The sequence below is a fragment of the Suillus clintonianus genome, assembly GCF_016758775.1.
Source record: "Suillus clintonianus strain FC179 chromosome Unknown DEU56scaffold_140, whole genome shotgun sequence".
NCBI lineage: Eukaryota > Fungi > Basidiomycota > Agaricomycetes > Boletales > Suillaceae > Suillus > Suillus clintonianus.
The window spans coordinates 14,595-41,055 of NW_024539364.1; the positions used below are offsets into that span (position 1 = coordinate 14,595).

The 26,461-nt window shown below is 48.6% G+C and overlaps 14 protein-coding genes across 14 annotated transcripts; 7 read left to right on the top strand and 7 right to left on the bottom strand.

Moving 5' to 3' along the window:
• Nucleotides 1-289: 289 nt before the first annotated feature.
• On the top strand, nt 290-1,947 carry DEU56DRAFT_918652 (uncharacterized protein; the record flags this gene model as incomplete). The annotated part of the gene is made up of 2 exons (XM_041358141.1): nt 290-327; nt 384-1,947. The coding sequence occupies 2 exons, from the start codon at nt 290-292 to the stop codon at nt 1,945-1,947; spliced, it is 1,602 nt and encodes a 533-aa protein (XP_041202365.1).
• A 203-nt stretch (nt 1,948-2,150) lies between these two features.
• DEU56DRAFT_135165 (peptidase family M48-domain-containing protein) lies at nt 2,151-4,161 on the top strand. Its single transcript, XM_041344714.1, has 8 exons — nt 2,151-2,401; nt 2,459-2,699; nt 2,751-3,004; nt 3,061-3,268; nt 3,317-3,386; nt 3,437-3,624; nt 3,678-3,880; nt 3,937-4,161. The coding sequence occupies exons 1-8, from the start codon at nt 2,271-2,273 to the stop codon at nt 4,037-4,039; spliced, it is 1,398 nt and encodes a 465-aa protein (XP_041202366.1). The 5' UTR covers nt 2,151-2,270; the 3' UTR covers nt 4,040-4,161.
• Nucleotides 3,916-6,223, bottom strand: DEU56DRAFT_135161 (autophagy-related protein 22-like protein). The gene is made up of 8 exons (XM_041344713.1): nt 6,115-6,223; nt 5,870-6,061; nt 5,746-5,819; nt 4,959-5,696; nt 4,602-4,904; nt 4,467-4,545; nt 4,388-4,415; nt 3,916-4,330 (listed from the first exon to the last, which is right to left on the bottom strand). The coding sequence occupies exons 1-8, from the start codon at nt 6,189-6,191 to the stop codon at nt 4,142-4,144; spliced, it is 1,680 nt and encodes a 559-aa protein (XP_041202367.1). The 5' UTR covers nt 6,192-6,223; the 3' UTR covers nt 3,916-4,141.
• A 2,309-nt stretch (nt 6,224-8,532) lies between these two features.
• On the bottom strand, nt 8,533-9,054 carry DEU56DRAFT_747405 (uncharacterized protein; the record flags this gene model as incomplete). The annotated part of the gene is made up of 5 exons (XM_041349273.1): nt 8,533-8,613; nt 8,673-8,731; nt 8,790-8,811; nt 8,874-8,932; nt 8,991-9,054. The coding sequence occupies 5 exons, from the start codon at nt 9,052-9,054 to the stop codon at nt 8,533-8,535; spliced, it is 285 nt and encodes a 94-aa protein (XP_041202368.1).
• A 903-nt stretch (nt 9,055-9,957) lies between these two features.
• DEU56DRAFT_837041 (uncharacterized protein) lies at nt 9,958-10,467 on the top strand. Its single transcript, XM_041354820.1, has one exon. It carries the CDS (start codon nt 10,023-10,025, stop codon nt 10,311-10,313), a length of 291 nt encoding a protein of 96 aa, XP_041202369.1. The 5' UTR covers nt 9,958-10,022; the 3' UTR covers nt 10,314-10,467.
• Nucleotides 10,399-11,072, top strand: DEU56DRAFT_837042 (uncharacterized protein). Its single transcript, XM_041354821.1, has 2 exons — nt 10,399-10,421; nt 10,513-11,072. The coding sequence occupies exons 1-2, from the start codon at nt 10,415-10,417 to the stop codon at nt 10,812-10,814; spliced, it is 309 nt and encodes a 102-aa protein (XP_041202370.1). The 5' UTR covers nt 10,399-10,414; the 3' UTR covers nt 10,815-11,072.
• An 18-nt stretch (nt 11,073-11,090) lies between these two features.
• On the bottom strand, nt 11,091-11,628 carry DEU56DRAFT_135302 (uncharacterized protein). The gene has a single exon (XM_041344715.1). It carries the CDS (start codon nt 11,467-11,469, stop codon nt 11,155-11,157), a length of 315 nt encoding a protein of 104 aa, XP_041202371.1. The 5' UTR covers nt 11,470-11,628; the 3' UTR covers nt 11,091-11,154.
• Nucleotides 11,629-11,961: 333 nt separating this feature from the next.
• DEU56DRAFT_837049 (transcription elongation factor) lies at nt 11,962-13,749 on the bottom strand. The gene is made up of 10 exons (XM_041354822.1): nt 13,565-13,749; nt 13,439-13,501; nt 13,219-13,384; nt 12,968-13,147; nt 12,714-12,910; nt 12,540-12,665; nt 12,437-12,490; nt 12,372-12,382; nt 12,290-12,310; nt 11,962-12,240 (listed from the first exon to the last, which is right to left on the bottom strand). The coding sequence occupies exons 1-10, from the start codon at nt 13,628-13,630 to the stop codon at nt 12,225-12,227; spliced, it is 900 nt and encodes a 299-aa protein (XP_041202372.1). The 5' UTR covers nt 13,631-13,749; the 3' UTR covers nt 11,962-12,224.
• A 72-nt stretch (nt 13,750-13,821) lies between these two features.
• On the top strand, nt 13,822-15,615 carry DEU56DRAFT_837052 (WD40-repeat-containing domain protein). The gene is made up of 7 exons (XM_041354823.1): nt 13,822-14,008; nt 14,060-14,196; nt 14,250-14,620; nt 14,672-14,931; nt 14,986-15,218; nt 15,271-15,440; nt 15,493-15,615. The coding sequence occupies exons 1-7, from the start codon at nt 13,893-13,895 to the stop codon at nt 15,511-15,513; spliced, it is 1,308 nt and encodes a 435-aa protein (XP_041202373.1). The 5' UTR covers nt 13,822-13,892; the 3' UTR covers nt 15,514-15,615.
• A 1,302-nt stretch (nt 15,616-16,917) lies between these two features.
• DEU56DRAFT_984614 (uncharacterized protein) lies at nt 16,918-17,846 on the bottom strand (the record flags this gene model as incomplete). Its single annotated transcript, XM_041360002.1, has 4 exons — nt 16,918-17,407; nt 17,473-17,675; nt 17,735-17,744; nt 17,817-17,846. The coding sequence occupies 4 exons, from the start codon at nt 17,844-17,846 to the stop codon at nt 17,063-17,065; spliced, it is 588 nt and encodes a 195-aa protein (XP_041202374.1). The 3' UTR covers nt 16,918-17,062.
• A 1,024-nt stretch (nt 17,847-18,870) lies between these two features.
• Nucleotides 18,871-19,662, top strand: DEU56DRAFT_747436 (acyl-CoA N-acyltransferase; the record flags this gene model as incomplete). The annotated part of the gene is made up of 2 exons (XM_041349276.1): nt 18,871-18,981; nt 19,033-19,662. 2 exons carry the CDS (start codon nt 18,871-18,873, stop codon nt 19,660-19,662), a joined length of 741 nt encoding a protein of 246 aa, XP_041202375.1.
• A 199-nt stretch (nt 19,663-19,861) lies between these two features.
• On the bottom strand, nt 19,862-23,152 carry DEU56DRAFT_135836 (TPR-like protein). The gene has a single exon (XM_041344716.1). It carries the CDS (start codon nt 23,106-23,108, stop codon nt 20,061-20,063), a length of 3,048 nt encoding a protein of 1,015 aa, XP_041202376.1. The 5' UTR covers nt 23,109-23,152; the 3' UTR covers nt 19,862-20,060.
• Nucleotides 23,153-23,516: 364 nt separating this feature from the next.
• Nucleotides 23,517-24,318, top strand: DEU56DRAFT_747424 (acyl-CoA N-acyltransferase; the record flags this gene model as incomplete). The annotated part of the gene is made up of 2 exons (XM_041349275.1): nt 23,517-23,633; nt 23,689-24,318. The coding sequence occupies 2 exons, from the start codon at nt 23,517-23,519 to the stop codon at nt 24,316-24,318; spliced, it is 747 nt and encodes a 248-aa protein (XP_041202377.1).
• A 386-nt stretch (nt 24,319-24,704) lies between these two features.
• Nucleotides 24,705-26,134, bottom strand: DEU56DRAFT_873966 (mitochondrial carrier; the record flags this gene model as incomplete). The annotated part of the gene is made up of 7 exons (XM_041355904.1): nt 24,705-24,726; nt 24,792-25,102; nt 25,149-25,226; nt 25,274-25,615; nt 25,693-25,697; nt 25,754-25,811; nt 25,871-26,134. The coding sequence occupies 7 exons, from the start codon at nt 26,132-26,134 to the stop codon at nt 24,705-24,707; spliced, it is 1,080 nt and encodes a 359-aa protein (XP_041202378.1).
• Between the last annotated feature and the right edge of the window lie 327 nt (nt 26,135-26,461).

The window sequence follows — 26,461 nt, forward strand, 5'->3', positions numbered from 1 at the left end:
ATTTCCCCTGCGCGTGGACTTTTGGTCATGAGGCAGCTTACGACAACCCATTCAAATAAGTCGCCGCTAGAGCGCAGCTGCCAAACCTTGATTGCCTTAGCACCCCCTGGATATGCAAGCCGCAGTGAGTTCCTGCCGTATGACTATAAAACGTACGTGTATCCTGCTCGTCTGTTCTACACCAGCCCCTACCGACCATCCTTGTTGTAAGCCTTCCCGATCTTTCCTAAGTAGTGTCTATTTTCTGACGACGGCTCCTGATTACAATAGCATTACATCAATATCGATCATGTCCCAGTCCCCTTCTGTAGCGCAACTGAAGCCAGAGTATGCCTGACATTCTTCCTTTGCCAAAATGCGAGCTTACCGTCGTTACCCCGTAGGGAATTGAAGCATGTTTGCATCGTTGGAGCTGGTATGGCTGGCTTGTATGCTGCCTATCGTTTGAAATTGTCGAACGATCCTCGCATCGCAGTCTCTTTATACGAACTGGATGGGAGGGTCGGCGGGCGTGTTAAAACCTATCGCTTCACAGCCGAGAAGAACCAATACTTTGAGGCTGGTGCCATGCGCATTCCAAGTACCCAGATGCATCAACCAACCTTCGATTTAATCAAGCTTCTCAATGAGGCCCATCACGCCGATCTCAAACTTATACCTTATCATCTCACCACCCCTGCCAATCGCATCTTTGTAAATGGCATTTTGAAGAACGGGGGCGATGATAACATTGCCAAGGCGTTGGGATTCGATCTCCCTGCTCCATATGATGGCAAGACTGCAGACGCCCTGCTGCTGAACGCTATACAGGCTTTCATCGATTTGTTGGAGAGAGATTTTGACCAGGGCTGGAAGCTCCTCATGCGTCTTGACAAAGTCCCATTCCGTTCCTACCTGGAAGACCTTGGATGGCCGGAATCAGTCATCGATTTCACCGAGACTATGTGCTCTCAGACCAACCAATTCGCGCTTAGCTTCTCCGAGCTCATCATGCAGAACCTCGACTTTGACACGAAACAGTGGTTCACACTGGACGAGGGGATGGACAGACTTCCTCAGGCACTTGCCAGGGTGGTTGGCATGGACAATATCACCTTTAGTGCACGAGTACAGAAGATCGTGCAGACCAGTGACGGTGTCACTATCTGCGCAGATACGCCCAAGGGCCGGATAGAGCAAACCTTCGACAAGGTTATTCTTGCCATTCCGCCCAGTGCGTTGAGGATGATACCAGAGCGTCCTCGCTGGGATTACAGGAAGGAGCAGGCTATCCGCGCCATGTTTTACGAAGCGTTGTATAAGATTGGTCTGCGCTTTAAGACTCGTTTCTGGGAGCATGTGCAACCCCCTTCTCTAGGGGGACAATCAACAACTGATCTACCGATTCGTTGGATTGTATATCCATCCAATGGTATCGGCTCTGAGGGACCTGGCGTCCTGCTCCTGTATTCCTGGAACACAGACGCCTCTGTATGGTCCTCCATTCCTTTCAATGAACGTCTTAAGAGCTCCCTATGCCACCTTTCAAAGGTATTCCCGAGCGTTGACGTCTACGACCAATTCATCGCGGCAGAAGATTTAGCCTGGTCCGAACACAACCCTACCGGCGACGCTATGTTCCTTCCAGGGCAATTGTCGGAGTACTTTGAAATTGCTCGCCGTAAGGAAGGGAATATCTACTTCGCCGGAGAGCATCTGAGCCGCCACCATACGTGGATTACGGGAGCCATTGATTCTGCCAGATCAACTGCAGAAGAGGTTATTAGCGACTTTGCCTTGAGGCGCAGTCCTACAGGGTGGATTCCCCCCACTGGAACCGAGCCCTGTGATCATTACGATCCTGAGGCTCACCGCATGAAGGTGGTCAAGGGCGGGCTAGAAACTGTCAAGAACAACCGTGAGGAATTCGAGAAGTCTGTCTTAAACGCTGTAAAACACAAGTATTGATTATGATATACACGCCCATGTATTACGTGGATAGTATTGGCTTACCCTCACGCATCTTTCTTTATTTGATTTTGTAACATTCGACATACTTATGCGGCCCATTGAATAAAAATGCTCAACACGACCCGCCTGAATTCCTTCTGGAGGAACTTTCTGCCTTACGCCGGAACTCGGCTACCTACCAGTACAACATGGACACGTCCGCCGCCACGTGGTCATTTAAGGAAGTGTCACGTGTCCAAATAAAACAGCAATGTTCTCTAGTAAGTAAGTAGACGATTCTCCCTAACCCCTTGCTAACGCCCAGGACTGTGCTGCACATCATGGATCTGCTGCACTCTCAACTCGCGGCACTCCAGCAAAAACTGTCCTTTGTTGCAACTGATCCAATTGACTGGAAGTTTTATGTCCAAGCTTTCTCATGGGGTGTTACCCTGTTCGAGTCTTACCTTCTGTCAGTTGTTTCATCTGTTCAATTCTCTTTCCTCACTCACCTTTTTTCTGCTCGAAGAATTCGTCAGTATCCTCTGTACTCGAAAACTTCACCTCCAGAGGTTTTAGCAGGCCATTTTGATGACGAGGCATTCAAAAAGTCCCAGAATTACGGCAAGGACAAAGCAAAATTCTCCCTGGTCACTGGACTGTTCAAGCAAGCCCTGGATTCTGCCATGCTTCACTATGGATTATACGCATTTGCATGGAACATGGGTGGGCGGACGATCGCCTACTTCGGATATGGTAGCGAGTATGAGGTGCGATGGCCCCCTACAATGAACTCGATTTCTCGAACTGACTGAATATAGATCTCGCAATCTCTTGCGTTTGCTATCGTGCTTTTTGTTATCTCGTCCATACCTTCCATACCTCTCTCTGCTTACCAAACGTTTGTTCTGGAAGAGAAGCACGGCTTTAACAAGACTACGCCCACGTTATTCGTCACCGACTTATTGAAAGGCTGGGCGATTGGATTCGTCATCGGCATGCCGTTCCTCGCTGCTTTCCTCTACGTCTTCAAGTGGGCCGGAGACCGCTTTGTTCCATGGCTCATGGCTTTTCTGTTCGGTTGTTTCATTTTGGCAAGTGGGGCTGTGCTGACCATGCCCTCCCCTCCAGACTGGCTTTCCAGATCATTATGGTTATCATATATCCAACTGTGATTCAACCACTCTTCAACAAGCTTTCCCCTCTCAAAGAGGGTGAGCTACGCACGAGGACTGAATCTCTCGCGACGAAGCTCAAGTTCCCCTTGAAGCATTTGTACGAGATCGACGGTTCCAAGCGTAGCTCCCATAGCAATGCTTATTTCTTCGGATTGCCATGGGTTAGTATGCCTCACCTTCTGTGATCATCTCCACTCATTGTAATTCAGAGCAAACACATTGTCATCTTCGATACCCTGATCAAAGAAAGCAAGCCCGACGAAGTCGAGGCAGTTTTAGGTATGCACGCGTTTTCTGTTCTAGTCTGTCAATTGAACGTCGTGAATCAGCGCATGAACTCGGCCACTGGTACCACATGCACCCAACGAAATTGCTCTGTGTGTCCCAAGTCCACATTTTCACTATCCTTGCCATGTTTCCCGCCTTCTTGCATGCACCTCAGTTCCTTCGGTCATTCGACTTTCCTGAGGCTGTTTCGGTCTTCCCGCCAACTATCGTCGCATTCTTGCTATTCCAGGCGCGTTATTCTTTTGTGTTATTTTTTGCAAATGGCACTGACTATGGACATAGATGATTCTTAGCCCCCTAGAAGCTGTCATTGGCATCGCGCTCAATTTCCTTTCGCGTCAGTTTGAATGGGAGGCTGACCGTTTCGCGTGCGAGATTCAAGAACGGTTGTCGGCTCCAGAGATGAAGGATATGGGCGAAAGGCTTTCACGGGCGTTGATTACCCTTCATGTCAAGAATCTGAGCACCGTATGGGTTGATTGGCTGTGAGTCAAGTTATGATATTTTAGAATTAACATGCTCATGGGGTTCTTGATTATAGATACTCGGCTTATCATCACTCACACCCGACATTGACAGAGCGATTGAAGGCCCTCCAGGCATTCCAAGCTAAGAGGGATGGTGCAGCGAAGAAAGATCTTTAGCAGACTCGCTTCCATTGGATTAAGTACGTATAGTACACGCATTTGTATATTGCATCCTAGGTATTATGCACGCTCAGCGAATATTATTGGATACGGATAGTATCATTCTCCAACTAGTGTTCTCCGCGAAACATAATCCCTTGCGTCCTGCCTTCCCTTATCGATATTTACGCTGAGGAGCACAGGCACTGCTGCCCACACCATGAATACGAGGAAAAAGAATGCGTAGCGGATGTTCCCCGTGCTATCCGCTATCAGGCCAACGATGAGTGGACCAACGAAAGAACTTGACTGTATGCGAAAATATAGTCAGTGCAAAGCAAACTTGACTTGAAACTATCTGCCGACCTTGTCTGTGATCGAGAAAAGACCATACCTGGAGCATTATGTCAATGTTCTGCGTACCACGCCTGTGAAAGACACATACCATCGGGCTTCTTCCCCAGGAGGCAATAATTCCGCATAGAAAGCTCTAGCGTAGCTCTGAAATGCGCCGTACGCAAAACCTATGACAGTGACACCAGTCGGTCAAAGCTCGGGGTCGGTGCGAAGGGGCACAGACCAAAATACACTGCAAGGCCAAACATTTCTCCCTGAGTCGTCAGTCCACCAAATCGCGCGGTCCCCTTGAATATGGGCAGGAATCCCAAGCACCCGTATGCCGGGATCAGCGAGACCATCAACACGAGAAGGACTAGGACATGAAGATTTGACCACATAAATTTACGTTGGAGGATGGGGGACACTAGAGAGCCAATGATTCCTGAGAATGGTGTGATAGCGCCGATGAGGATGAGAGACGGGGGTTCCATGTGCAGTGTTGTTTTCCCGAACAGGATTGCAGTCGATGTTATAGTAGTGAAACCTGTTGAGCAGCCGAGTTAAGAGGAGCAATTGAATTGCAGAACGACAAACACACCATCGGAGAGAAGGAACCAAGCAGCGAGATATCTGAAGGTATGTTGCAGACGCTGTATCTCCCGCCAGCGAAGCATAACTACCAATCGTTTCCATGCAGCCCCAATCTCCGAACTGAAGGTCCAATCGTCATCTGGCTTGATAGAACCAGATTCTGGCTCGTCGATGTTACTGGCGTTTGGGAGCCAAATAGCAGCAGGAATCGAGAACAATGCCCACCATACGCCGCTCAGGCCGATGGCGAGACGCAGTGAGAAAGTCGATCCACCCAGGCGAGTAACAGGTATGAGTGCGACCAAGAGAAGGATTATTCCTGCACCATAGCCTGAAGCAATTCCCAAGGAGGATATTCGCGAGGTGGCTCTCGATAATGCGGTGGTGTAAGTTGATTGAGAAGCACCGGGATGGATTGGATGCCCGAGAAGAGGATCTGACACTTCTTCAAGAGAGAGCTCTAATTCGACATCGGCGCTTGCAGCCAGAGCAGCATTCTCATCTCGGTCTTCACATGAGCTTCGCAGTTCGGAGTGAGCTTGAATTACTTCTGGGGAATCCTTCGCCAACGATGGCAGGTACGCGTTCATAGCCACGACGGAGGCACCAAAGCCAACGTTGGCAAAAATTGCGAATATGGCAGACATCATCCATAAAGGGGATGATGATGATAGAAAGAGAAAAAATATTGCAGAGAATGCACCTATGGCAGCGAAAGTGAGGAGAAGGGGCTTTCTGTATAATGCTGCCACCAATAATGAAGACTTGTTCTACAACAAAACTGTGGAACGTACGACGGTCAGCTATGCTCCCCATTGATATTACCGTGAGTGCTTGCAAAGCGACTGATATGGAGTAAACATATAGACTAAGGGTGTCAGGACATCCGCACCAGCGCTAAGGATACATTAGACGCACCTGAAACTGGCGGTATCTATCCACAGCCAACCAATCTTCACTGCACATCTGTCATCTACGTTTGCGGGCGCATCACCCGAGAGTGAATTGCAAGATTGAGTCTTCTCTGGTTGGAAGAACCCATTGTCACGGGCAAACTGCTCCAGACAAATTGGTAGGAAGAGTGTTAGGGAAACTACCACGAACGCCTCACTTGCTATGGCTTGAATAACTTATTGGGAGGAGAATATTTGAGTACTACCCACCTAGCAAATGCATAACTGAGCCATCCCCTCAGCCTTTGCTTGTACGTGGCCGACATTACACTGTCATGTTGGCTCATATTGAGGAATAAGTCCGAGTTTTGAAGTAGACAAAGAACAACAAATACAATCCACAGAATTCACGTTATGTGGTTCAGCTGAACGCCATCAATGATTAATGATTCCAACTTTACCATTCCAAAGCTTTGATCATCGTCAGAAGATTCAACCCACGGACTGGACTTCCAGGAAACCCCATGAGGCTCCCCCATTATGGCGTCTGTCTGGGAAATCATGATTTCAGAGCAAAAATTGACCACCGACTGGCAACAGCCTGCAGAGAGGTCCTGTCAAATCTTCAAGCAAGCAGAAGTCAATCCACCCTACAGCTCACCACACAATGACGCAAGGCATACGTATCTGAATCGAATGAATCTCGAGCTCCCAGACAACGTAATAGATGTTGTTATGCCGCGAAGGCTAGAAGGCACATCTCCCAATATATTTGACTCTAACATAGAACGATCCAAATTCTCTGCACGTCTCTTCTGGTTTCAAGGGGTCCAGGATGACGATGCGAGCCAACTATTAGGCACCACTATCGCTGTCATCGACCCTATAGATGCTACTATAGACAATCTGCGATAATCTTCCAAGGATGCTTTATCGCAATTTAATGTACAGAATAGTCCTCACCACTATTTTGCGCTCAGTACGTGTTCTGGTAAAAAATATCATGATCGCTGACATACCTGGACCCCTCATTTGTGTTACACACTACAACAATAATGAGTCTTCGTGACACCATCTGATTCGCACTTTCCGGTGTTCACAACAATCCTTTTCAAGCACTTGATCCCACATGTTTCCCAAATGCATAAGTTGGGGTTGGTCTCGGTGCTGGGCATGGCTCGTGCACTAAGAGGACCGATAGCTGTTACTGCCAGGAGAATGATCGCCAAGAGATTCATCTAAACAGTGTCATAAGTTGGATCTATAGGTCAGTGAGGTGAACCTTACCGTCAAAAAGTGCGAGTTTTTCAAGCTAAGCGCAGAGGTCTGTGTTTTTGTTGGTCGTTCGCCAACTCTGCGCTCACGCTCTTTATAGCTGCTGCTCGTTAAAATGTTCATCCGTAAGTTCGACAACAGCAATCAGGTCCAGTCTCCCTCAAGCAGACCCGATAGACGGAAGACAGTTATTCCAAGGCTAAATCAAGAGCCAGCCATTTGCTTTATTCATTTTCGGAGACAAAGAGAATAGCAGAAGCAGAATTTTATTTCAGCGATCGTAGAGATCTGCGGTCACTGACATCAAATTCCACTAAATTTACTCCGGAAGCGCCGACTTTGTCGGCACAAACCCTCACATTAAGTAGATCATTCCGGGTGAATTTTGCAGCTGAACATTTGTTCCTGAAGCTCCTGTGCGATGTGTTGCATATTGGCAGATTGAACCACAGACGCTGGGAGACTCTACAAGTCGAATGGTAGGCACGGAAAGGTTATTCCACCCGACATCTCACATTTGTTGAGTGTAAATGGCGGTCAAACATATTATTCAAGTTCAAATTGGTGTACGGTTATACCAGAACCACCGAAAAAAACAATTGGTGTAGCTGGCGTGAACAATGATTGCATGATGAGTTTGGTATGAGCACGAAAATACCAAGGCGATGCTAAATGCTCGCTCCGAGCAGATCTCACGTCAATCGGAGGTGCTTGATCCAAGCTTGATCATTCTATAGTCCACGACTTGCTACCGGGAAGTGCCGGGTCTTAGGGTCTAGTGTCTTTCCGCAGCATCATTGTCCATAATCAACGCATTGGAAAACGCTGAGTATGCTAAAGAGTGCTGCGAAAGACGGTCATAGAGAACAGCCGTACGATGGTCTCAGTAATTGGTGGTTTGACGTACAAAATCGAGTTTAGATTGGGATGGGTGCACTAGTAGTTGTCACCATCTGGGCAAAGTCAATGTAACCTACCAGTGAGATCCTGACGACTGGCCAGTGTACCCAACTTTCGAAAGATGCTGCCCTCAATGACTAACAAACGATCCTTGAGCTTGTCGTCGGAACACCTGGCAAGAGTTAAAGAATGCAGCGGCGAGGCACCCGAATAAGGAGGGCGAAGAATAACACAACAACAATGGGAAAGGGGACCTATTAACAAGCAGTGAGATGTAGTGGTTGTTTACCCTTGCACGTGGTAGAGGAGAGATCTCAGATCTCTTCAAGTGAGGTGAAGTGCCTTTAGAGTTGAGGCTACACCATTTGGCGACAAGTAAACGCAAACGGACTGAACGGTGGATAGTGAGACGTAGTACAGTACAGAAATAATATCCGATTGGATGGCCTACGGGAGCCTCGGGATGTACAACAACTAACATATGCCACCTCCTAGCTAGAGAGCGTCGCAGTATTAGGACCTAGAAAAGAAGAGAAGCATGCAACGTACCTGCTCTAAGTGAGCGTCAATGATATCACCCTCTTCCATGTCCATCTGATGATGCGTCAGCGTACGAGCGTCAACCATTCTCTGGGCATCAGTAGCACACTCACATCCATAGGTGTGTTTTCAGCCCGCAATCTTTTGCCATCGTAAGTAAACTTGAACGTCCCTGAAGGTTGACCGTGAATCTAGAACTTCTTCACCTTCCGAAAGTGTTTGCCACCCACCTGATTCTTTTCCAAATCGTTTCTGGTGCAGGCCACGCAGGTTGATGAAAATGCAGGATTTAAGGCGAAGATCATGAATCTTACCTCTGCTGCATCAAATATCTTCTTGAACGCCATGTTGTGCTTCACCTTTACGGTGATTTCTGGCCACAGGTCGTCAATACCTGCAACGCGTCGGAATAGCACGTAAAGAAGACTAACGGGTACCCTCATAGTTAATGACCAGGCTCAATTTTGGTTTGACGTCTTCAGTATCTTCGGACATATTCGTACACACAGCCGGTTGGAGTGGTAAAAGGAATGGTGTTCAGGTATAAAACAATACTAGAGGGATGGCTTCGGCAACGCGTACAAACGCGTGCATTTCAGAAGCCACTCGATTTTCCCACCCTCACGTGGATCAGGTGGCTGTACAAGGTGGCTGTCCAACATATATTTCACGCTGATGAACGTTGTAAAGAACCATCAAGCCTGCGGGATGTCACCCAGCCCTCGTGCTGGTGATATATCATTAATACTCAACCCAAGTATCAGCGTGCTCGTGTGCCATGAGATGCTGGTAACCCATGTCACGAGTTCTTTCCATGCAACGTCTTTTGTGCCCCACAAGTCTGAATGTGACCGACTCATGGTAATAGTGACTTAGCATTCCACATATAATATCCGCCCCAATGCTCAGCCATGCAGGTCTACCATCTTCTGCAGCGTATCTATACTCGACGCCCAAGATAGAGCCATCGTGGTCGTAAATCTTACAGCGATCATTGGCGGTATCGTGCAGACTCCTCATTGTTGCCCTCGTCATCACCTTCGTTTTTTTTCCTCTTCCACACCCTCGCTTTCTGCTCGGTCGACATCTGTATCCGATGGCTTCGCTGCTGGAGGCGACTTAATTTTGGTAGGCTGCATTGTGTCTTGTTTCGGCACAGAGACTTCTGTGTTGGGCTTTCGCTCTGTCATAGCCTTACTCGCACCTCCTTTGATGCGTTGGACGTCCGTTAACATGGCTGAAGTGCTAGTCAAGTCACACCAGCAAGTACAACGCTATGTAGACAAACGACAAATTGCCACCCCAGGTCCGAGGAACCGGATTTTGATCCGAATGCGGCTGATTTCACCTACGTGGTGGAGAGGGTTATATCCATCAAGGAGCAGAAGATGTCGAGGTGACCACGTTCCTTTCTTCAAGATAAGCCACTGCTTCCCTCGTGGTCAAACCCTTGTCAGCTTGCAATGGGCTTCAAAGGCTTCAGGTATGGAACGAATCGTTTCAGTATTCGCGGTTTCCTCGCAGCTATTTTCCGTCTGTTCATGGAATCTCCTTCCGACGCCCCCGGCGTGTTCACCGCGGCTGATAGTAAGAACGGCATAGGACAATGGCAGACGCTCCCCTTGAACAGCGATCTTTCCTCCCAGTGCCAGCTTGAACGCATGATCTATTGTAAATGCACCGGCGGTAAAGAGCATGGATTTTTGCTCCTTCTATCAGGAAAAAATCATGTGACTGCAGGCGCATATATATAGTCAGCTCAGCTGATGAGTCGTTTCGTCATCCCATAACAGCACGTCGTCGCGATCTTGGTTTTAGGCCGCACGCCATGTATAGATGCATACACAGAACAACAATGGCTCGTCAAGACAGCTCAGGCAGTCATTGATCACCATCCATAGTCTCGCCATCAGTTTCTCCAACCCCCACGATTCCATCTTTACAGAATGGCAGAACCCTCGTTGGGAGTCACCCCCAACGAAGGTTCTGCCATTCAATCATACCTATCCAACACTTATACCCCGTACAAGGACCTACGTGAACTTGAATTCTCCGCCTCCGCTCGCCCATCCGCAATTCAACTATCCGTGCTCTTGTCCGCTCTCAGCAAGCATTCTCCACTATACACCGTCTACCAATATCAGTGTTACTGGTATGCCCATACTGTCTGGGAGGCGCTCAAAAAGCTCTTCCCTGATTGTCGTGAAACAATGCGGTTCCATTTATCGTGGGCTGAATATCGAGAAGGCAAATAGTGTGGAAATGGTATGTGAGCAATATCGCATCCTGTAGGCGCGCATCTAGAATGCAGCAGAAGAGGAGAAAAGCCGAGGAAGATGAAGTACGGCAGGTGAGGTTCCTCCGGGTATCGTTTACACTGATTACCCATGTATTTTCACAGTTGAGGATGGAAGGTAGGGCTCAATGTCAAACAGAGATCGAGCAAGCACTAGCGAGGGAAACAGAAGCGACGAGCAAAGCAAATGAATAGATAAGGCAAAAAGAGGAAGCGGTTACACAGCGGGTGAGGATCTTTTTAGAATTCCGAGTCATTACACTATTTACTTATCAATTTTTGCAGGCTATGGCCGAATGTCAAGCAGAAATGGACCGAATGCGAGCAAGATTAGCCAAGTTCGAGTACCAGGCAGAGGTCACTATTGCTCTCATGTCCTCGTTATCATGGTCCACGTTATTCATGTTCAGACTCAGTACATTAGACTCGAAATAAATCCTGTTCGATCGGCATGCAACTTTGACTCTGGGCGAGAAAGGGCTAGTTCTCATCGATATTACCGGTAACACAAAAATCCCTCCGTTTTCAAGGTTAAGGGCGCATTGCAACTGACACGCAGCGTATAGCGCTGCGTGAAAGGCACCGATCAGACTCGTTAGAATGGACATCAACATCTGCGTTCATCATGCTTCTCTGCCGATTGAGGAAATGTCCCCAGATAGCCGTTACGAAGCATATCGATAAGGTCCTCCAAGCTATCGTGGAACTGAGAGCCGCGTAATCAGGGTTTCGGGGGTGACACGAGGGATGGGCCGAGGGTGAGCATGAGGCTGTGGGGTACTACGTGGAGGCAATTAAGGAAGGTCGGCTGTGCTTGCGAGCACTTCTGAAAGTTCTGAGTCAGGGCGAAGACCAGATGAATATAGTGGAAGCAGAATATACTTGCCTGGCATGCCAAAATTCACTTGCGCGCTCTGTGTCTCGTACCTGCACCTATGTCACCTCAGGTATGTTATAATAGCTCCTCCTGGCGCTGGAACGTGCGGGAGAGAAACCGGAAGCATTCAGTAGTGGAATACCGACGGGAAGATGATGAAAGGTATTTGGACAGGTCATAGCAACCATGTGAGGTCGTTCTCGTGGCCTTCCGGCGGGAACCATCTTGCAAGCGAATCCATAGCTCATATATTGATGTTCAATAAATGATACATGTCCCGATCACAGCTATATACCTCACCGGTTCCGCTGTATAAGATACGAGTTGTCAGAAGCAAAGGGGTATTTTTCAAGATAGATTGAAGGTATACATCATTACGACAGGGCCGTCTAGGTTGAATAGAACGATGTCCCGACCGATTGGACAAAGAAAATGAGTACAGTAGAAGAAGAAAACTACCGACAATAAAGCACTCCCAGACGATGCAACGATTTACGAGAACTTCCACCTGTAGATGATGAATGAGACAGAGGTTTCCACAAAGACAGGTTACTTACTTGTTGCCACAGTTGACACATCTGTAGACGAGGCGAAAGGTGAGTATGTATTGCATTGACACAACAGGTAAAGGTTACGTACGTCACAAAAGTCTAGAAAGAAATACACATAAACTTTAGTCTGATTTCAATTAAACATTTACTCACTGTCATCGGCTCGTCGGCGCTTCGGGTCTGCGCCTGACGATAGCGACACTTGCGCTACGAATGATGAGATACCGCACCACCAAATTCGATGAAAGGATCTTACTTGCTTGCATCTTCCGCACTGGAACCCTTCGGTTTCGGCTTCCCGTTCCCCAGCTCCCAAGGACTTAAAGAAGTTCTCCTCCTTTATTTTTTGGTCTGCCGCTCGTCGTTCCTCCGAAGACATTTCCTGGAACAAATCAGCTTTAAAATATAGATCTTATGATGCCTGCCATACCTCGCTTGTCATTTTGCTGAACTTCTCCCCCGAAAGATCTCCGCTGACAATACTCTCTCGTAGACTTGGATTGCCCTTGTCCTTGAGGTTGACGAACAAAGAACGTATCTTGCCTTTATATCCAGCGTTAGTGCTGCCAAACTGTGCGAAAACAGCGGCCTCCACAGCTTTTGCTCGACTCATAATCAGATCGCTGGCTATTTTCAGGGTCAGTGAGAGTCGGGTAGTGAAGCCGAAGTCTGAAATCAACTCACGAGCACCAGAGTCACAAGCAAGACCATCATAGATAAGTTCTGTGCACTTGTCCCGCGTGTTGTCGCCAGTGCCGGACGCCTTTGCACCATCTCCTTTCGCAGTACGGGATTCCGACTTTCCGTTCAACGGAGCAGGAGTGGTGGCGTTAGACGGTGTCACCGATGCAGATCCCTTGCGAGCTTTATGAGGGAATGGATGTGATAGTCATGGTCATCAGAAGGATCTAGCAGGATATCATGATGGGACTCACCTGGTGCTGCCTTGCCGTTCCCAGGTGTCCCTGCCTTTGAACCTGAACCTCCTTTGGCGCGCTCCACTTCGTTTTTCCACTTCTTTACGATCTCCCTGGCGAGGTCGGAGACCTCTTTTGCCTCATGAGTCCGCAATTTTCCGACAGCAAGACCTGCCCTGCTTTCCTACATATTCTCACCAGTGAGTCAAGAGGGAAAAACTAGAACACGAATACCTACCCTTAGGATCGCTTCATTTACTTGATAGTCTTTCTTCAAGATTTGTAGAATGGCCACTTTTTCCTACACGAAGGGTTGTCAGTAAATCAAACTGAAAGCATTGACCTAGAAGGGATTCGTACACACCTCCGTGGAAGTATTTTGGAGTTGTTTCACGAGCTTTTTAAGCTCTGCTGCTGCTGCTTCAGACATGACTGACGAAACGACGTCTAATGTCTACCACTAAGTTACTTCAAAAACTATTCAATCCTCGTAGACCACTTGAACAAAAATCACGAAACACAAAGGAGTCTTGAGGGGAACAAAGCATGAAAGCTCCCTACTTCAGATAAGCGACTCGCGTGTTGATCGCCTTTCTGGGAAATAACCAAACAATGTTAATCAAACCGGTCATCCCCAGCCACCCTGTAGTGAACTGGGTTCATTTCCTCGACACTATTTTCCAGTGCTATCAATGAGTACATCACATGCTCTTCCGCCGCTGGATCCTTTACTGAAGAGAAGTGCAAAGCGCACGAGAGACATATTTGCATCATGTCCAAATGACGGGATGAAGGAAGATGAGAAGAGGTGCGTGTCAAGTTCTGGGACGCTGATCACATTTGCTGAAGAAATTTTAAGCGCGCGAATACGTCTCTCTGTGAAGATTAATGATGAATACCGTGATTTCAAAGAGCTCCCTCCTGCATTACTTTCTCAGCAAGGCCCTGTTGGTCCTGTTCGGCCAAAGGAGCAGAGAAAGGCCATCACTGCTGGACGTGGGTCACCAGTTCCTATTATGTCTGACTGATGGTCTTATCAGTTAACTCAGCATCCAGCGACACATCAAGAATGATTGCCACAATAGACAACACACCTAAAGTGCAACCGTCCACATTCGTCACGTCCAATAAACTCTCTGAGGCTTTAACCTTACACAAAACGACCCGCACCATCAAGCCAACATACCATGCACCATGGAAGCTTGTCCGCGTAATATCTGGTCATCTGGGTTGGGTCCGCAGCGTGGCAGTTGAGCCAGGAAATCAATGGTTTGCTACTGGTGCCGGAGACAGAGTCATCAAAATTTGGGACTTGGCTTCAGGGGAGTTGAAGCTTTCACTGACTGGTCATATTTCCACTGTCCGAGGGCTGGCTGTTTCACCGAGACACCCGTACTTGTTTTCGTGTGGTGAGGACAAGGCAAGTCATTTTATCTCCCACCAATCTCGTGTTGTTGATCATAGCCTTTAGATGGTGAAATGCTGGGACCTTGAAGCCAACAAAGTTATCCGGCATTATCACGGTCATCTTTCAGGCGTTTACTCGCTGAGCTTGCATCCGACGTTGGATGTTTTGGTCACATCCGGTCGTGATGCCTCGGCTCGTGTCTGGGATATGCGCACGAAGGCCCAAATCCACGTTCTCGCGGGTCACTCTGCCACAGTAGCGGATGTAAAGTGCCAAGAGTCTGATCCACAAGTCATCACTGGAAGTATGGACTCGACGGTTCGGTACGTCGGAGTTTCCTGCAATGTAGCACGCTGGCTAATATCACCCTGGATAAGGTTGTGGGACCTAGCAGCTGGAAAAACAATGGTCACCCTCACCCATCACAAAAAGTCTGTAAGGGCCCTGGCAATCCACCCGACGGAATATTCCTTTGCATCCGGTTCTGCAGGCGGTAATAACATTAAAAAATGGAAATGCCCAGAGGGTGCATTTGTACACAATTTCCCCGGCCATAACGCTATCATAAATACGCTTTCTGTCAACGCAGAAGGTGTATTTTTCTCTGGTGGTAGGTCATCATATCCCATCGGTTTTCCCTAAATCTGAATCAATTTCCTTAGGTGATAATGGCACACTCACGTTCTGGGATTATAATACGGGAACTCCATTCCAAAATCTTGACGATGTACCTCAACCCGGTTCCCTCGAGGCCGAAGCCGGGGTCTTTTGTTCGACATTCGATATGACCGGAACACGGCTCATCACTGGTGGTGCTGACAAGACCATCAAGGTTGGTTGGGCAACTATTAACCCAAATAACCTCGCTCATTGATCCTTTGCAGGTTTATGCCGAGCAGTCGTAATGATTGCTACTTGTATTTTCGCTCCATAGTCTTGTTGTAATATCTTATTGTGCTTCCTCATTCCCGTCTGCACAGGCTATCCATGTCGGTTTTAAGGCTTATTCGACGCTAACAGGGTTGCAAATGTGCGCCAATAACGTCCCCCTCACCGAAGCACGACCTGCTGGTTCCTTTATGGGGAACATATCCACATGTGTGGAGGAAAGTGGCGCTTGATGCGAATCATTCGCTCTGTCTGACCCAGCTATTGCGCCCAAGCCCTGTCACCTTTAGCACTCCAACAGAATGTCAGCAGCGCATGCACTCCAACATATATATATTCGGGTCCAAGTTCATAATTGTAAGTGTGGTATCAAATATCCGTTGCATCGAGGTGACATTCAGTGAAATACGAGTCGTGCCATAAGAGTAGACGGTCAAAGGACTGCTCGTCTTCTGTAACTATATCCAGATGTCCTGCCCATCCGCCGTCGTGAGCTGCAGCACCTGCAGCACAGGATGTCGACGATGAAGTCTACGATTGTGACAATGACCTAGTATTTTCTGTGAGAACCAACGATCCGTGACATGAAATGAAATAATGCACGAACCATGGTTATTGCGCCGATGATGGACATGATCACGTGGGCTATTGCTGAGATGATGTCGTTAATGCCATGGCCAATTGCGGAAACGATAGAGCCCTATGCAGGAAGATGTCGACTTGGTACATAACATTGTGGGTTCAGGATACACGCACCATGATGAATTCAGCTTAGCCAAAGAGTATGTAGAATAAAGGGGTATCGGCGGTATGGTCTTGTACGTATTATGTTCAAGTTCGTTCAGAATGGTTGAACATTCGGGCGCGGTGTGGTTTTATGCTATCGTAGGCGCCTGGATGATGTCACGAAATGGTCATCATTGGAGTTCGTTGGAGCTAAGTACTGCGCAATGTTGCCTGGTCTAGACTCATAGGTGGAACTCTGTGACAGACCGGAATCGGCTAGTAGGGATAACTCGGAGAGGCACCGCTGGTTGACTGTTGGCAGCCGTAATTAGATTTTGTTCAAGTACGAGTAACTTTGGGCCCATATGTACGATACCAGAGCAAGATGAAAACATGATATGGGCATATCAAGTGCACATGAACATCCTCGAATCGACGCGCAAAACCACCATTACAAGGATAACTAAGCTCGCGCGCGAACGAGAGACATTATGAAAGCAACTAGAAATATGGCAAATCGAGTCTGCAAACACACACCTATGCGAACAAATACAATTTGCTGTTCTAGCGGAATCTTCTTAATGCAAATTCCGGGTTCTGCCAGTTATCGGATGATATTCTTGATCATTAAAGGCCCGTCGCGCATGGCAAAGGAAGATTCAAATGGTTGTTGTCGATTTGGCATTCCGTGGCACGCCAGATGGAGCCAGTGACTGATTGTGATTTAGTGCACCAAGTGCACCCTGAACTGTAGTGTGTCGTCCGCGAGCGACGTGACCGAGACGACGGGCTTGAGACGCTGAACGACTACGGCTAACTCGGGAGCACATTCGAGTATCTTCAAAGCGCCACTTTCGGGTTTCCTTGACCAATGATAACAAGATGTTGCGCGGATGCATCTCCAGAAACCTGTTGTTTCCCACGAACCAGTGTCGTCAAAGTGGGGTAAGATTGTTGAGACTTTGATCGATCAGGATGACCGTAGGGACGATGGAGTAGTGCAGCCTGATGGAGCTCAATGGCCGTATCAAGGTCAGACGGGATGCCCCGCTGATTGGATTTAGCTCGAAGGCTGTCGGAAAGATTGTTGAGAGTCGATGATCGAAGAGAATGACCGAGGGGATAGCGGAGTAGTGCAGCCCGATAGTGTTCGATGGCCTCGTCAAGGTCAAACAGGATGCCCCGCTGTTTGAATCTATCTTGAAAGTCATTGGCAAGATCATGGAGAATAGTTGGTCGATCAGAATAACCAGCGGGTGGAGGAGTAGTGCAGCCCCATGGTGTTCGATGGCCCCGTCAAGGTCAGACAGGGCACCCCGTCGCTCGAACCTGTCTGCAAGGCTGTTGTTAAGGTTGACGAGACTGGTCAAATGTTGATCATAGCCCGGGGGATGGCTCTGCAAGGCCGCTCGGCACTTTGCTACATCGTCTTGGGGTTGCTGCAATGCCACTCCTGCACATGGTCACGATCTGCTATGACATTGACGCAAGATAACAAATGCCCCATCCCACTGTAAAGCATCTCGCAGTGAGTGCAACATCGAGTGATATGAGAGTGAATACACACGGAGGTAGCGGAAACTCGAGCACCTACGAGAGGCTGCGAGCTAGGTAGCTGAGGCATGAGACCGTAGTGTACAAATATAAGTTAAAATTTGTTTCCCACAATGTTTCTTTGGTCATCCAGTGGCAGACTGACAACGACATTACAGTGTGTTGCAAATGACTTTAGAATCTCGTTTTCAAAATTGTGTTTGTTCCTTTGTTTTGACGTGTGACTTGTGTCACACTTGGTCAATCATTCCGGTTTTCACGCCACTGCCAGCCAGGCTAGATTATCTGATGATCAACTAGAGTTTGCACATTTTAAAACATCTGTATCTCTACAACACATCCACATAAAAATATAATTTCTTGACGGATAGATAGCCTGATATTGAAAGTACAAGACCCGCTGGTTTTTTCTTTCAAAATTGACGTGTTGAGTCCAGCGGAGAGTTACCGCGCAGAAAAGTGTGATTTTCCCTAAGTATGTAGATTCAGACTAGAGCCGATGCGCGAACTCTTGTGATGCGCGAACAGATTAAAATATTCAATATTTAGCATCTCTGATCACTCCTGAATTCAATTCAGAATGCGCCAGAATATGAACAATGGAAAACTGTTGGAATTTTCTTAGAAAACTAGCTCAATGTCTTGCAAAATCACGCGAGTATGGCCAGAGTTACACAAAATCGTTGCGGACAAGGCCATATATTATAATTATTTAGTGTTGACAGTATTGAAAGAGGGAGTGCCGTTAAGTTCAGATTGAAGATACGAGTGTCAGAGTGCAATTGATACACCCTGAGGTGGAGGAGACAATATTTTCGAGTTGTTGATGTGACAGAAAGTCCCGCATTTGGCTATTACGAACTATTTTACAAACACCGAGCTCGCAAAAAAATTCTCGTGCATTCTAAAGTCATTTGCAACACACTGTAACGTGTTCATGTATGTATATGGGATGCACAACGAATTGAAGCTTAAGAAGGCAAGTTGTCAAATACTTCGATTGCAACACATATACTACACTGAATTCTTCGAGTCAGTGACCATCGGCAGGCGACAACCGAAGTGCCCCAGTGACGGTGATAATTTCATAGTACATGTCCCAACCAGAAATTTCGACTGCTAAGCAGCCAACTACCCATCATACTAATTTCTGCTTCCCTGTTCGCGAGTTGGAGAGCGAACGGGTCAAACTCACACCTTTCATCGTAAGTCACATTACAACATTTCTCTCATCATCCGCTAAGACGAACCGATAGCCTGATCTGCACGCGGATCTTTACTTCCAAGGCTCAGCTGCCTATCCCGATCTCTACGACTTCATACCCTGGGAAACTTTTACCGACGCTTCAGATTTCGTGAAGAAAGTTATCGACAGCCGCGTACGTCCTGACGGGGTGGCCCTCTATGCCGTTATCGACAAGACGCGTACAAGCCCTAGCCCCTCCTCATCAGCCAACTTCGCAGGCATCATAGGATACATGAACACTTCTCCCGCAAACCTATCGACCGAGATCGGTTACGCACTCATTTTACCGCCGTTCCAGCGGACGCACGTCACCACGAATGCAATCGGCCTACTCCTCCAGTACGCTCTCGATTTGCCCCCGCATGGCCTGGGACTCCGCCGTGTGCAGTGGATGGCAAATAGTCGGAATACTAAGAGTATAGGCGCTGTGCAGAAATTGGGATTTAAACTGGAGGCTATCTTGCGCTGGGATAGAATTTTTGTTGGATCGAAGGCAAGTGTGACGAATGGAGTGAAGGAGAGGGAGGGGGATCCGTGTCCTGGTACGATCGGAACGGATTCGGTACTGTTGGCATTGTGCTGGGATGATTGGGAGAGCGAGCGAGTACGGGTCCTGCAGGCCATGGATCGAAGATCATGATGACATTCGTTGTCTATCAGATTGTTATCAAGATAATCAGTCGTCGTGTCGCGCGCATACTGTGGTTATATCGACCACCACTCGGATAGCAGAACCGCAATGTCATCTACCATTAGCTCTTTCTTAGACTCATTGGTGGAACCCAGAATTGACTGGCAAGGATAACTCGCTGTGGGAGAGTTACCGCTGGTTGACTGTTCGAGAGGTTCTTCGATCGAGCAGCTGTAATTAGATCCATTTTATTAACAAGCCTTGGGCCCATACGTACAAGTACCGGAGTAGTGTCAAAACATAATATGAGCATATCAGGTGCACACGCGCAAAACCACGCGAACCAGGGACATTATGAAAGCAACTAGAAATACAGCAAAGAGTTATATGGCAAATCGAGTCTCCAACTACACACCTATGTGAACAAATACAATCTGCTGTTCTAGCGAAATCTTCTTGCGCAAAGATTTCAGAGCCTTGTGCAATGCTCCCGCGGCTCGTGTGCAGTCCAATCGCTCTGAACCATCAACCAAGTTGCCATAAAAAGTAGACACGACCTGACGTGCGACATCGTCGTCCACAGACCACATAGAACCGATCACACTGCGAAATCCGGAGAATTGCATCGCCGCAGCGAGATGGATCGATTCATCGGGACTCTTCTCATCGCCCACGGTAGTGTGGCAGGCCGATAAGAACGCAAATTCCGGGTTCTGCCAGTTGGATCGGATGATGTCCTTGATCATTAAGAACCCATCGCGCATGGCAAAGGAAGACTCAAATGGCTGTTGTCGATTCGGCATTCCGTGGCACGCCAGGTGGAGCCACTGATTATGATTTAGTGCATCGAGTGCACCCTGGACTGTCGCATCGCCGTCTGCGAGCGACGTGACCGAGACGACAGAGGCGAGACGCTGAGCGACTACGGCTAACTCGGGAGCGACATTTTCGAGTGCCTTCGCCCCTTTTGGGTTTGCTTGACCAATGGCAACAAAATGTTGCGGGGACGCATCTCCAGAAACCTGCTGTCTCGCACGAATAAGTGTCGCCAAAGTGGGGGTGTAAGAGGAGATGTAAATGTCAGACAAATTGTCTTTCTTCTTCTCGTAAGGTCCTGCTGCATGTAGAGGAAGCAGCGTAAACTCAGCGGTGGGACACCACCAGATACGCGAGCCAGGCTGAACTTTAGACTCTTTAAGAGCTTGAACCACGGAGTCTACGACCTCGCGCCAAAGCTTCCGGAGGATGCTGGCAAGCTTGAGTAGATGATTAGAAGAACCGAATTGTTCTGAAAGGGACTGAAACTCGGAGGACAATTCGGAGACCTCGGTCTGCACGATATCAAGTGGAACGTGGACAGGGTCTTGGCTACTCAAGATAATCAAGGCATCACAGCTGTACCGACTAGCATTGACGATGATGACCGGACCTTCTTCAGCGGCTTTCTGGAGGTCAGAAAACAGCGGAGGCAGGAGAAACCGAGAAAAGTCAGGCAGCATGCGAATGCGGGAGACGACATCATTCCACTGCATGGTCAGTTGTCGAATTTCCGGGGACTGGTCTTCACCAGACTCATCGAACACGCTGCGAAGGCGAAAGCTCAGCTGCTTGAACTCTTTCTCCAAGGCTGCGCCGGTGTCACCTAACAGGGAAAGTTCATCGAGTGGTGCGCGTAACCGTGCCGACTGGGTCCAGAATACCGCACGGCCTTGCTCCACCAATTCCACAGCAGTTGCTAGGGTGCCACGACGGACACCGCACGAGAAAGCGTCCATGCCAAGCACAGCAGTGACCATCCTGACAACATCGAAATAGCGTGGAGAAGACGATAAAAGAGCAACATGGTGATCTAGGAATTTCAATGCGGTTTGATAGGCCAGCAATGCAGAGTCGTGGTTCGTCTCCTCAGCAGATGTAGCCCATGACTTGGCAGCAGTAAGATCCATACGAGAGACTGCATGAGATATGTGGGAGAGTTGCAAGAACAGCCTAAATGCTTCATCTAGGTCAGATAAGGTGCCCCGCTGCTTGAATCTGTCTCGAAGGCTCATGGCAAGATTGTTGAGAGATGCTGATCGATCAGGATGACCGTGGGGACGATGTAGGAGTGCAGCCTGATGGAGCTCGATGGCCTTGTCGAGGTCAGACGAGATACCCCGCTGATTGAATCTGTCTCGAAGGCTCATGGCAAGATTGTTGAGAGACGTTGATCGATTAAAATGACCATGGGGACAAAGGAATAGTGCAGCCTGATGGAGCTCAATAGCCTCATCAAGGTCAGACGGGACGCCCCGCTGCTTGAATCTGTCTTTAATGCTGAGACCAAGATTGTTGAGAGACACTGGTCGATCAGGATGGCCGGGGGGAAAGAGTAGTAGTGCAGCCTGATGAAGCTCTATGGCCTCATCAAGGTCAGACAGGATGCCCCGCTGCTTGAATCTGTCATAAAGGCTGTTGGCAAGACTGTTGAGGAACCCGGATCGATCAGAATGACCGACGGGACCAAGGAGTAGTACGACCCGTAGGAGTTCAATGGACTCATCAAGGTCAGAGGCGACGCCTCGCTGCTCGAACCTGGCTCGAAGGCTGATGGCAAGATCGTTGAGAGATGTCGATCGAAGAGAATGACCGGGGGGACATAGGAGTAGTGCAGCCCGATAGAGCTCGATGGCCTCATCAAGGTCAGACGATACGCCACGCTGCTGGAATCTGCCTCGAAGGCTGCGGGCAAGATTGTTAAGAGACGTTAATCGAAGAGGATGGTCGGGGGGACAGAGGAGTAGTGCAGTTCGAAGAAGTTCAATGGCCTCATCAAGGTCAGCCGGGATGCCCCGCTGCTTGGATCTGGCTTTAAGGCTGTTGGCAAGATTGTTGAGAGTCGATGATCGAAGAGAATGACCAGGGGGACAAAGGACTAGCGCATCCCGAAGGAGCTCGGTGGCCTCATCAAGGTCAGAGAGGATGTCCCGCTGCTTACCAGGCCTATCTTGAAGACTGATTGCAAGATTGTTGAGAGACCTGGATCGAAGAGAATGACCGGGGGGACAGAGGAGTAGTGCAGCCCGATGGTGCTCGATGGCCTCGTCAATGTCAGACGGGATGCCCCGCTGTGTGAATCTATCTCGAAGGCCATTGGCAAGATTATTGAGAATCGTCGGTCGATCAGAATAACCAAGGGGGTGGAGGAGTAGTGAAGCCCGATGAAGTTCGATGGCCTCATCAAGGTCGGACAGGGCACCCAGTCGCTCGAACCTGTCTGCAAGGCTGTTGGCAAGGTTGACGAGACTGGTCAAATGACGATAATGGCCAGGGGGATGCCTCTGCAATGCTGCTCGGCGCTTTTCTACATCGTCCTGGGGACATTGCTGCAATGCTGCTGGAGACTCCTCCACATGGTCAAGGTCTGCTATGTCATTGACGCAAGATAACAACTGCCCCATGCCACTGTGAAGCATCTCGCAGTGAGTACAAAATCGAGTGATACGAGAATGAATACGCACGCAGGCAGTAGAAACTCGAACACCCACGAGATCTGGCTGCGACTCGGAGAGGCTGATCAAGGCATGAGACCGTAGGTGTACAAATTATGACAAGTCAAAATTTGTTTCCCACAGTAGTGTTTCTTTGATCATCCACTGGGTGGCAGACTGACGACGACATAAGTGTTCAACGTTCAACGTTCAACGTTCAACGTTGCAACGTTCATGTATGCATGGGATGCACGACGAAGAATGCGCTTGAAGCTTAAGAAGGCAAGTGGTCAAATACTTCAACACAATACTGAATTCTTCAAGCCAGTGACCATCGCCGGGCAGGCGACAATCGACGTACGTGCCCCAGTGACTGTGATAATTTCATAGTACATGTCCCAACCAGAAATTACGACTGCTAGGCAGCCAATTGCAACTACATATGACACTAATTTCTGCTTCCCCGTTCGCGAGTTGGAGAGCGAACGGGTCAAACTCACACCTTTCATCGTAAGTCACATTACAAAATCCCTCTCATCATCTGCTAAGACGAACCGGCCGATAGCCTGATCTGCACGCGGATCTCTACTTCCAAGGCTCGATTGCCCATCCAGATCTCCACGAGTTCTTATCCTGGGAAACATTTACCGACACTTCAGATTTCGTGAAGAAAGTTATCGACGGCCGCGTACGTCCTGACGGGGTAGCCCTCTATGCCGTTATCGACAAGACGCGTACAAGCCCTAGCCCCTCCTCATCAGCCAACTTCGCAGGCATCATAGGATACGTGAACGGATCCCTTGTAAACCTATCAATCGATATCGGTTATGTGATTATTCTACCGCCGTTCCAGCGGACGCACGTCGCCACGAATGCAGTCGGCCTACTCCTTCAGTATGCTCTCGATTTACCCCCGCATGGCCTGGGACTCCGTCGTGTGCAGTGGAAGGCAAATAGTAAGAATACTAAGAGTATAGGCGCTGTGCAGAAATTTGGGTTTAAACTGGAGGCTATCTTGCGCTGGGAGAGAATTTTCGTTGGATCGAAGACAAGTGCGTCGAATGGAGTAAAGGAGAGGGAGGGGGATCCGCGTCCTGGTACTATCGGGATGGATCTAGTAGTGTTGGCATTGTGCTGGGATGATTGGGAGAGCGAGCGTGCACGGGTCCTGCAGGCCATGGACAGAAGATCATGATGATATTCGTTGTCTATCAGCCTACTGTTGTCTGGTCCCCTAGATGATCAGCCGTCGCTTCGCGTACATACATTGACCAGCACTCAGACAGCAGAACTGCAATATCATCCACCGTTGCCTTTTGGGAAGGTTAAGTGGACAACGGAGCTCTTTCCCTGGCTTTACACCAACGTGCTACTCGAATCTAGAGTCAAGCTGTCTCTTGTAACGCGCAACGTGAATGCCAATTTCATACATTCCTTGAAATCCAAGAGTCAGGCATGTTTGAAATATCAAGGTATAAGCTCTCGGCAGGATCAAGGACAACCATGCGGGGTAACGGAGTTCAGCGACCTGGTATTCAGGGTAACATGATGTGCAAGCCCTTCCTGATATGCATTGCATATCTAATTCGTCTTCTCATTCCACCTGGACAATGGGGAGATAACTCAGAACCGGACCGTAAATACACACGTTACGCAGGGACAACTCACATATCCAAAAATAACTTCCACAGCACTGAAAACATGATTCCCTGGAGGCCGTTCGCCACGATACGGGTTTTGAGTCCCCGCCCGAACAAGCCCTTGACGCCATCTGCTGCGATAACGGCGCGGGCAGCATCGGTATATCCAATTCGGGTAGCATTGACTTGTCGGTAGGTCTTCAGCACGCGAAGGGAGTTGGAGATGGTGTCAGAGGCGATGGATGCTGCAAAGCCAATTACGGCGGAGCGAAGGAGTTTCTGCGGTAGAGTCACTGGAAGTGGGAGGACCTCGTTGAGATAGTTGTACGTCCCGAACCACTGGTAAAGAATGAGCAATGAATGTATAAATCAAAAAGGTACTTGCTGGGTAGTGACCGACGAATGTGGCAGCGGCGGTTGCGAGAGCGCCATACCACAAGCTGCCAACGCCATACTTCTTGACCTAGCAGAACATGAGAACAAGCAACTGCCACATGCGTGAAGATATACCCTAGCTCTCAGTAATGCGATGCCTTCTTTACCCTGCGTCTGCATGGTCGTCTTAATCGTGTCAACAGGGGTCAACGTCATCCGGAAACAAGCCGCAGCAACACTCGCGAACACTGTCTTTATAGGCGTGGGCAAGGTCTTCATGTATGAATTGCTTTGCAGGAGGGCAAGAATGCCTGCATTAGCAGCGGTGTCACCAAAGCGAGATACTGGCCCTTGAACCAGGGCTGCGGTGAGGCCTTGGTAATATCGCGTCCATCCGCCATCAGCGTATAAGATCTTGGTAGCCTGCGTCGTTGTTGCACCGTATCGGTATTGGTAATTCATGATCGTACGCAGAGGCTGCATTATTTTCAGCGAGAACCAGAGACATGTCGGTATGAGGAGGATCATACCATGAGCGCCAAGACCTGCAATACCATAGCTGCCAGGACATCAAAATTGTGGCAGAGATGTATGTCGACAAATAGATTTAATTACCTGCAGCACCACTTAACCCTCCTCCTAGTGCACTCTTGAACGCTTTCCCAAGGTCAAACTAACGAGAAGGTTGAATATGAGGAAGAAAATGGAGCCACGAGTCGGACCACGACATACGTTAACATCATCAGCATCAATGAAGCCTTTGACGAAGACGCCCAATATAAACAATCCAAGCAGTGTCAGACCGCTGTAGAAGATTATTTGCCTTCTGGTCCACGGCTCTTTCGGGGAGTCATCGGCCTCGTCTATCAAGACGAGGGCCTCTTCATCCTGAGGGCCACTTAAACTTTCTTGGGGATTATCATTATCGTGATAACTTGGCGGCTTAGAGCTAGACAGCAAAGGCTGCTCCTCGGGAACGTTAATCCCGGCAGACATGGATGATTGGGTTATGGAGCAGTGGTTGCACACTGGCTGTGATAACGAGATTGCTGACGAATGCGGATCATTCTCGGAGACCCGATGCGTGTGCTTTGGATAACAATTACTAGCCTGAGTAGGGTGTCCTCAAGCCTTCGCAGCTCCTGGATGTTTATCTGACTTGTACTCACGAAGCTCCGGGTCAGCGTGGTCCAGACTCTAGTGCGATGAGGTGATGACTTGAAAGACTTCGTCCCGCCGATCGGTTTCCATGCCATCAAAAAATTGGTGCACAACTTGCTAGAACTCGAAGCATCTTGAAGTTGATGGCCATATATGTACAGC

Excerpts from the sequence above, each read along its gene's own strand:
- DEU56DRAFT_837052 (XM_041354823.1), top strand. The coding sequence starts at position 13,893 with ATGAGTACATCACATGCTCTTCCGCCGCTGGATCCTTTACTGAAGAGA. Across the intron at positions 14,621-14,671 it reads TTTCGTGTGGTGAGGACAAG|ATGGTGAAATGCTGGGACCT; the intron begins GCAAGTCATTTT and ends CATAGCCTTTAG. Across the intron at positions 15,219-15,270 it reads AGGTGTATTTTTCTCTGGTG|GTGATAATGGCACACTCACG; the intron begins GTAGGTCATCAT and ends CAATTTCCTTAG.
- DEU56DRAFT_135161 (XM_041344713.1), bottom strand. The coding sequence starts at position 6,191 with ATGAGCCAACATGACAGTGTAATGTCGGCCACGTACAAGCAAAGGCTG. Across the intron at positions 6,062-6,114 it reads CTCAGTTATGCATTTGCTAG|TGAGGCGTTCGTGGTAGTTT; the intron begins GTGGGTAGTACT and ends AGCCATAGCAAG. Across the intron at positions 4,546-4,601 it reads TGGCCTTGCAGTGTATTTTG|GTTTTGCGTACGGCGCATTT; the intron begins GTCTGTGCCCCT and ends TCACTGTCATAG.
- DEU56DRAFT_135165 (XM_041344714.1), top strand. The coding sequence starts at position 2,271 with ATGGATCTGCTGCACTCTCAACTCGCGGCACTCCAGCAAAAACTGTCC. Across the intron at positions 2,402-2,458 it reads CTGTTCGAGTCTTACCTTCT|AATTCGTCAGTATCCTCTGT; the intron begins GTCAGTTGTTTC and ends TTCTGCTCGAAG. Across the intron at positions 3,005-3,060 it reads CCATGGCTCATGGCTTTTCT|ACTGGCTTTCCAGATCATTA; the intron begins GTTCGGTTGTTT and ends CCTCCCCTCCAG.
- DEU56DRAFT_837041 (XM_041354820.1), top strand. The coding sequence starts at position 10,023 with ATGGGCTTCAAAGGCTTCAGGTATGGAACGAATCGTTTCAGTATTCGC.
- DEU56DRAFT_135836 (XM_041344716.1), bottom strand. The coding sequence starts at position 23,108 with ATGCTTCACAGTGGCATGGGGCAGTTGTTATCTTGCGTCAATGACATA.
- DEU56DRAFT_135302 (XM_041344715.1), bottom strand. The coding sequence starts at position 11,469 with ATGTTGATGTCCATTCTAACGAGTCTGATCGGTGCCTTTCACGCAGCG.
- DEU56DRAFT_837049 (XM_041354822.1), bottom strand. The coding sequence starts at position 13,630 with ATGTCTGAAGCAGCAGCAGCAGAGCTTAAAAAGCTCGTGAAACAACTC. Across the intron at positions 13,502-13,564 it reads TCCAAAATACTTCCACGGAG|GAAAAAGTGGCCATTCTACA; the intron begins GTGTGTACGAAT and ends CCCTTCGTGTAG. Across the intron at positions 12,666-12,713 it reads TCAGCAAAATGACAAGCGAG|GAAATGTCTTCGGAGGAACG; the intron begins GTATGGCAGGCA and ends GATTTGTTCCAG.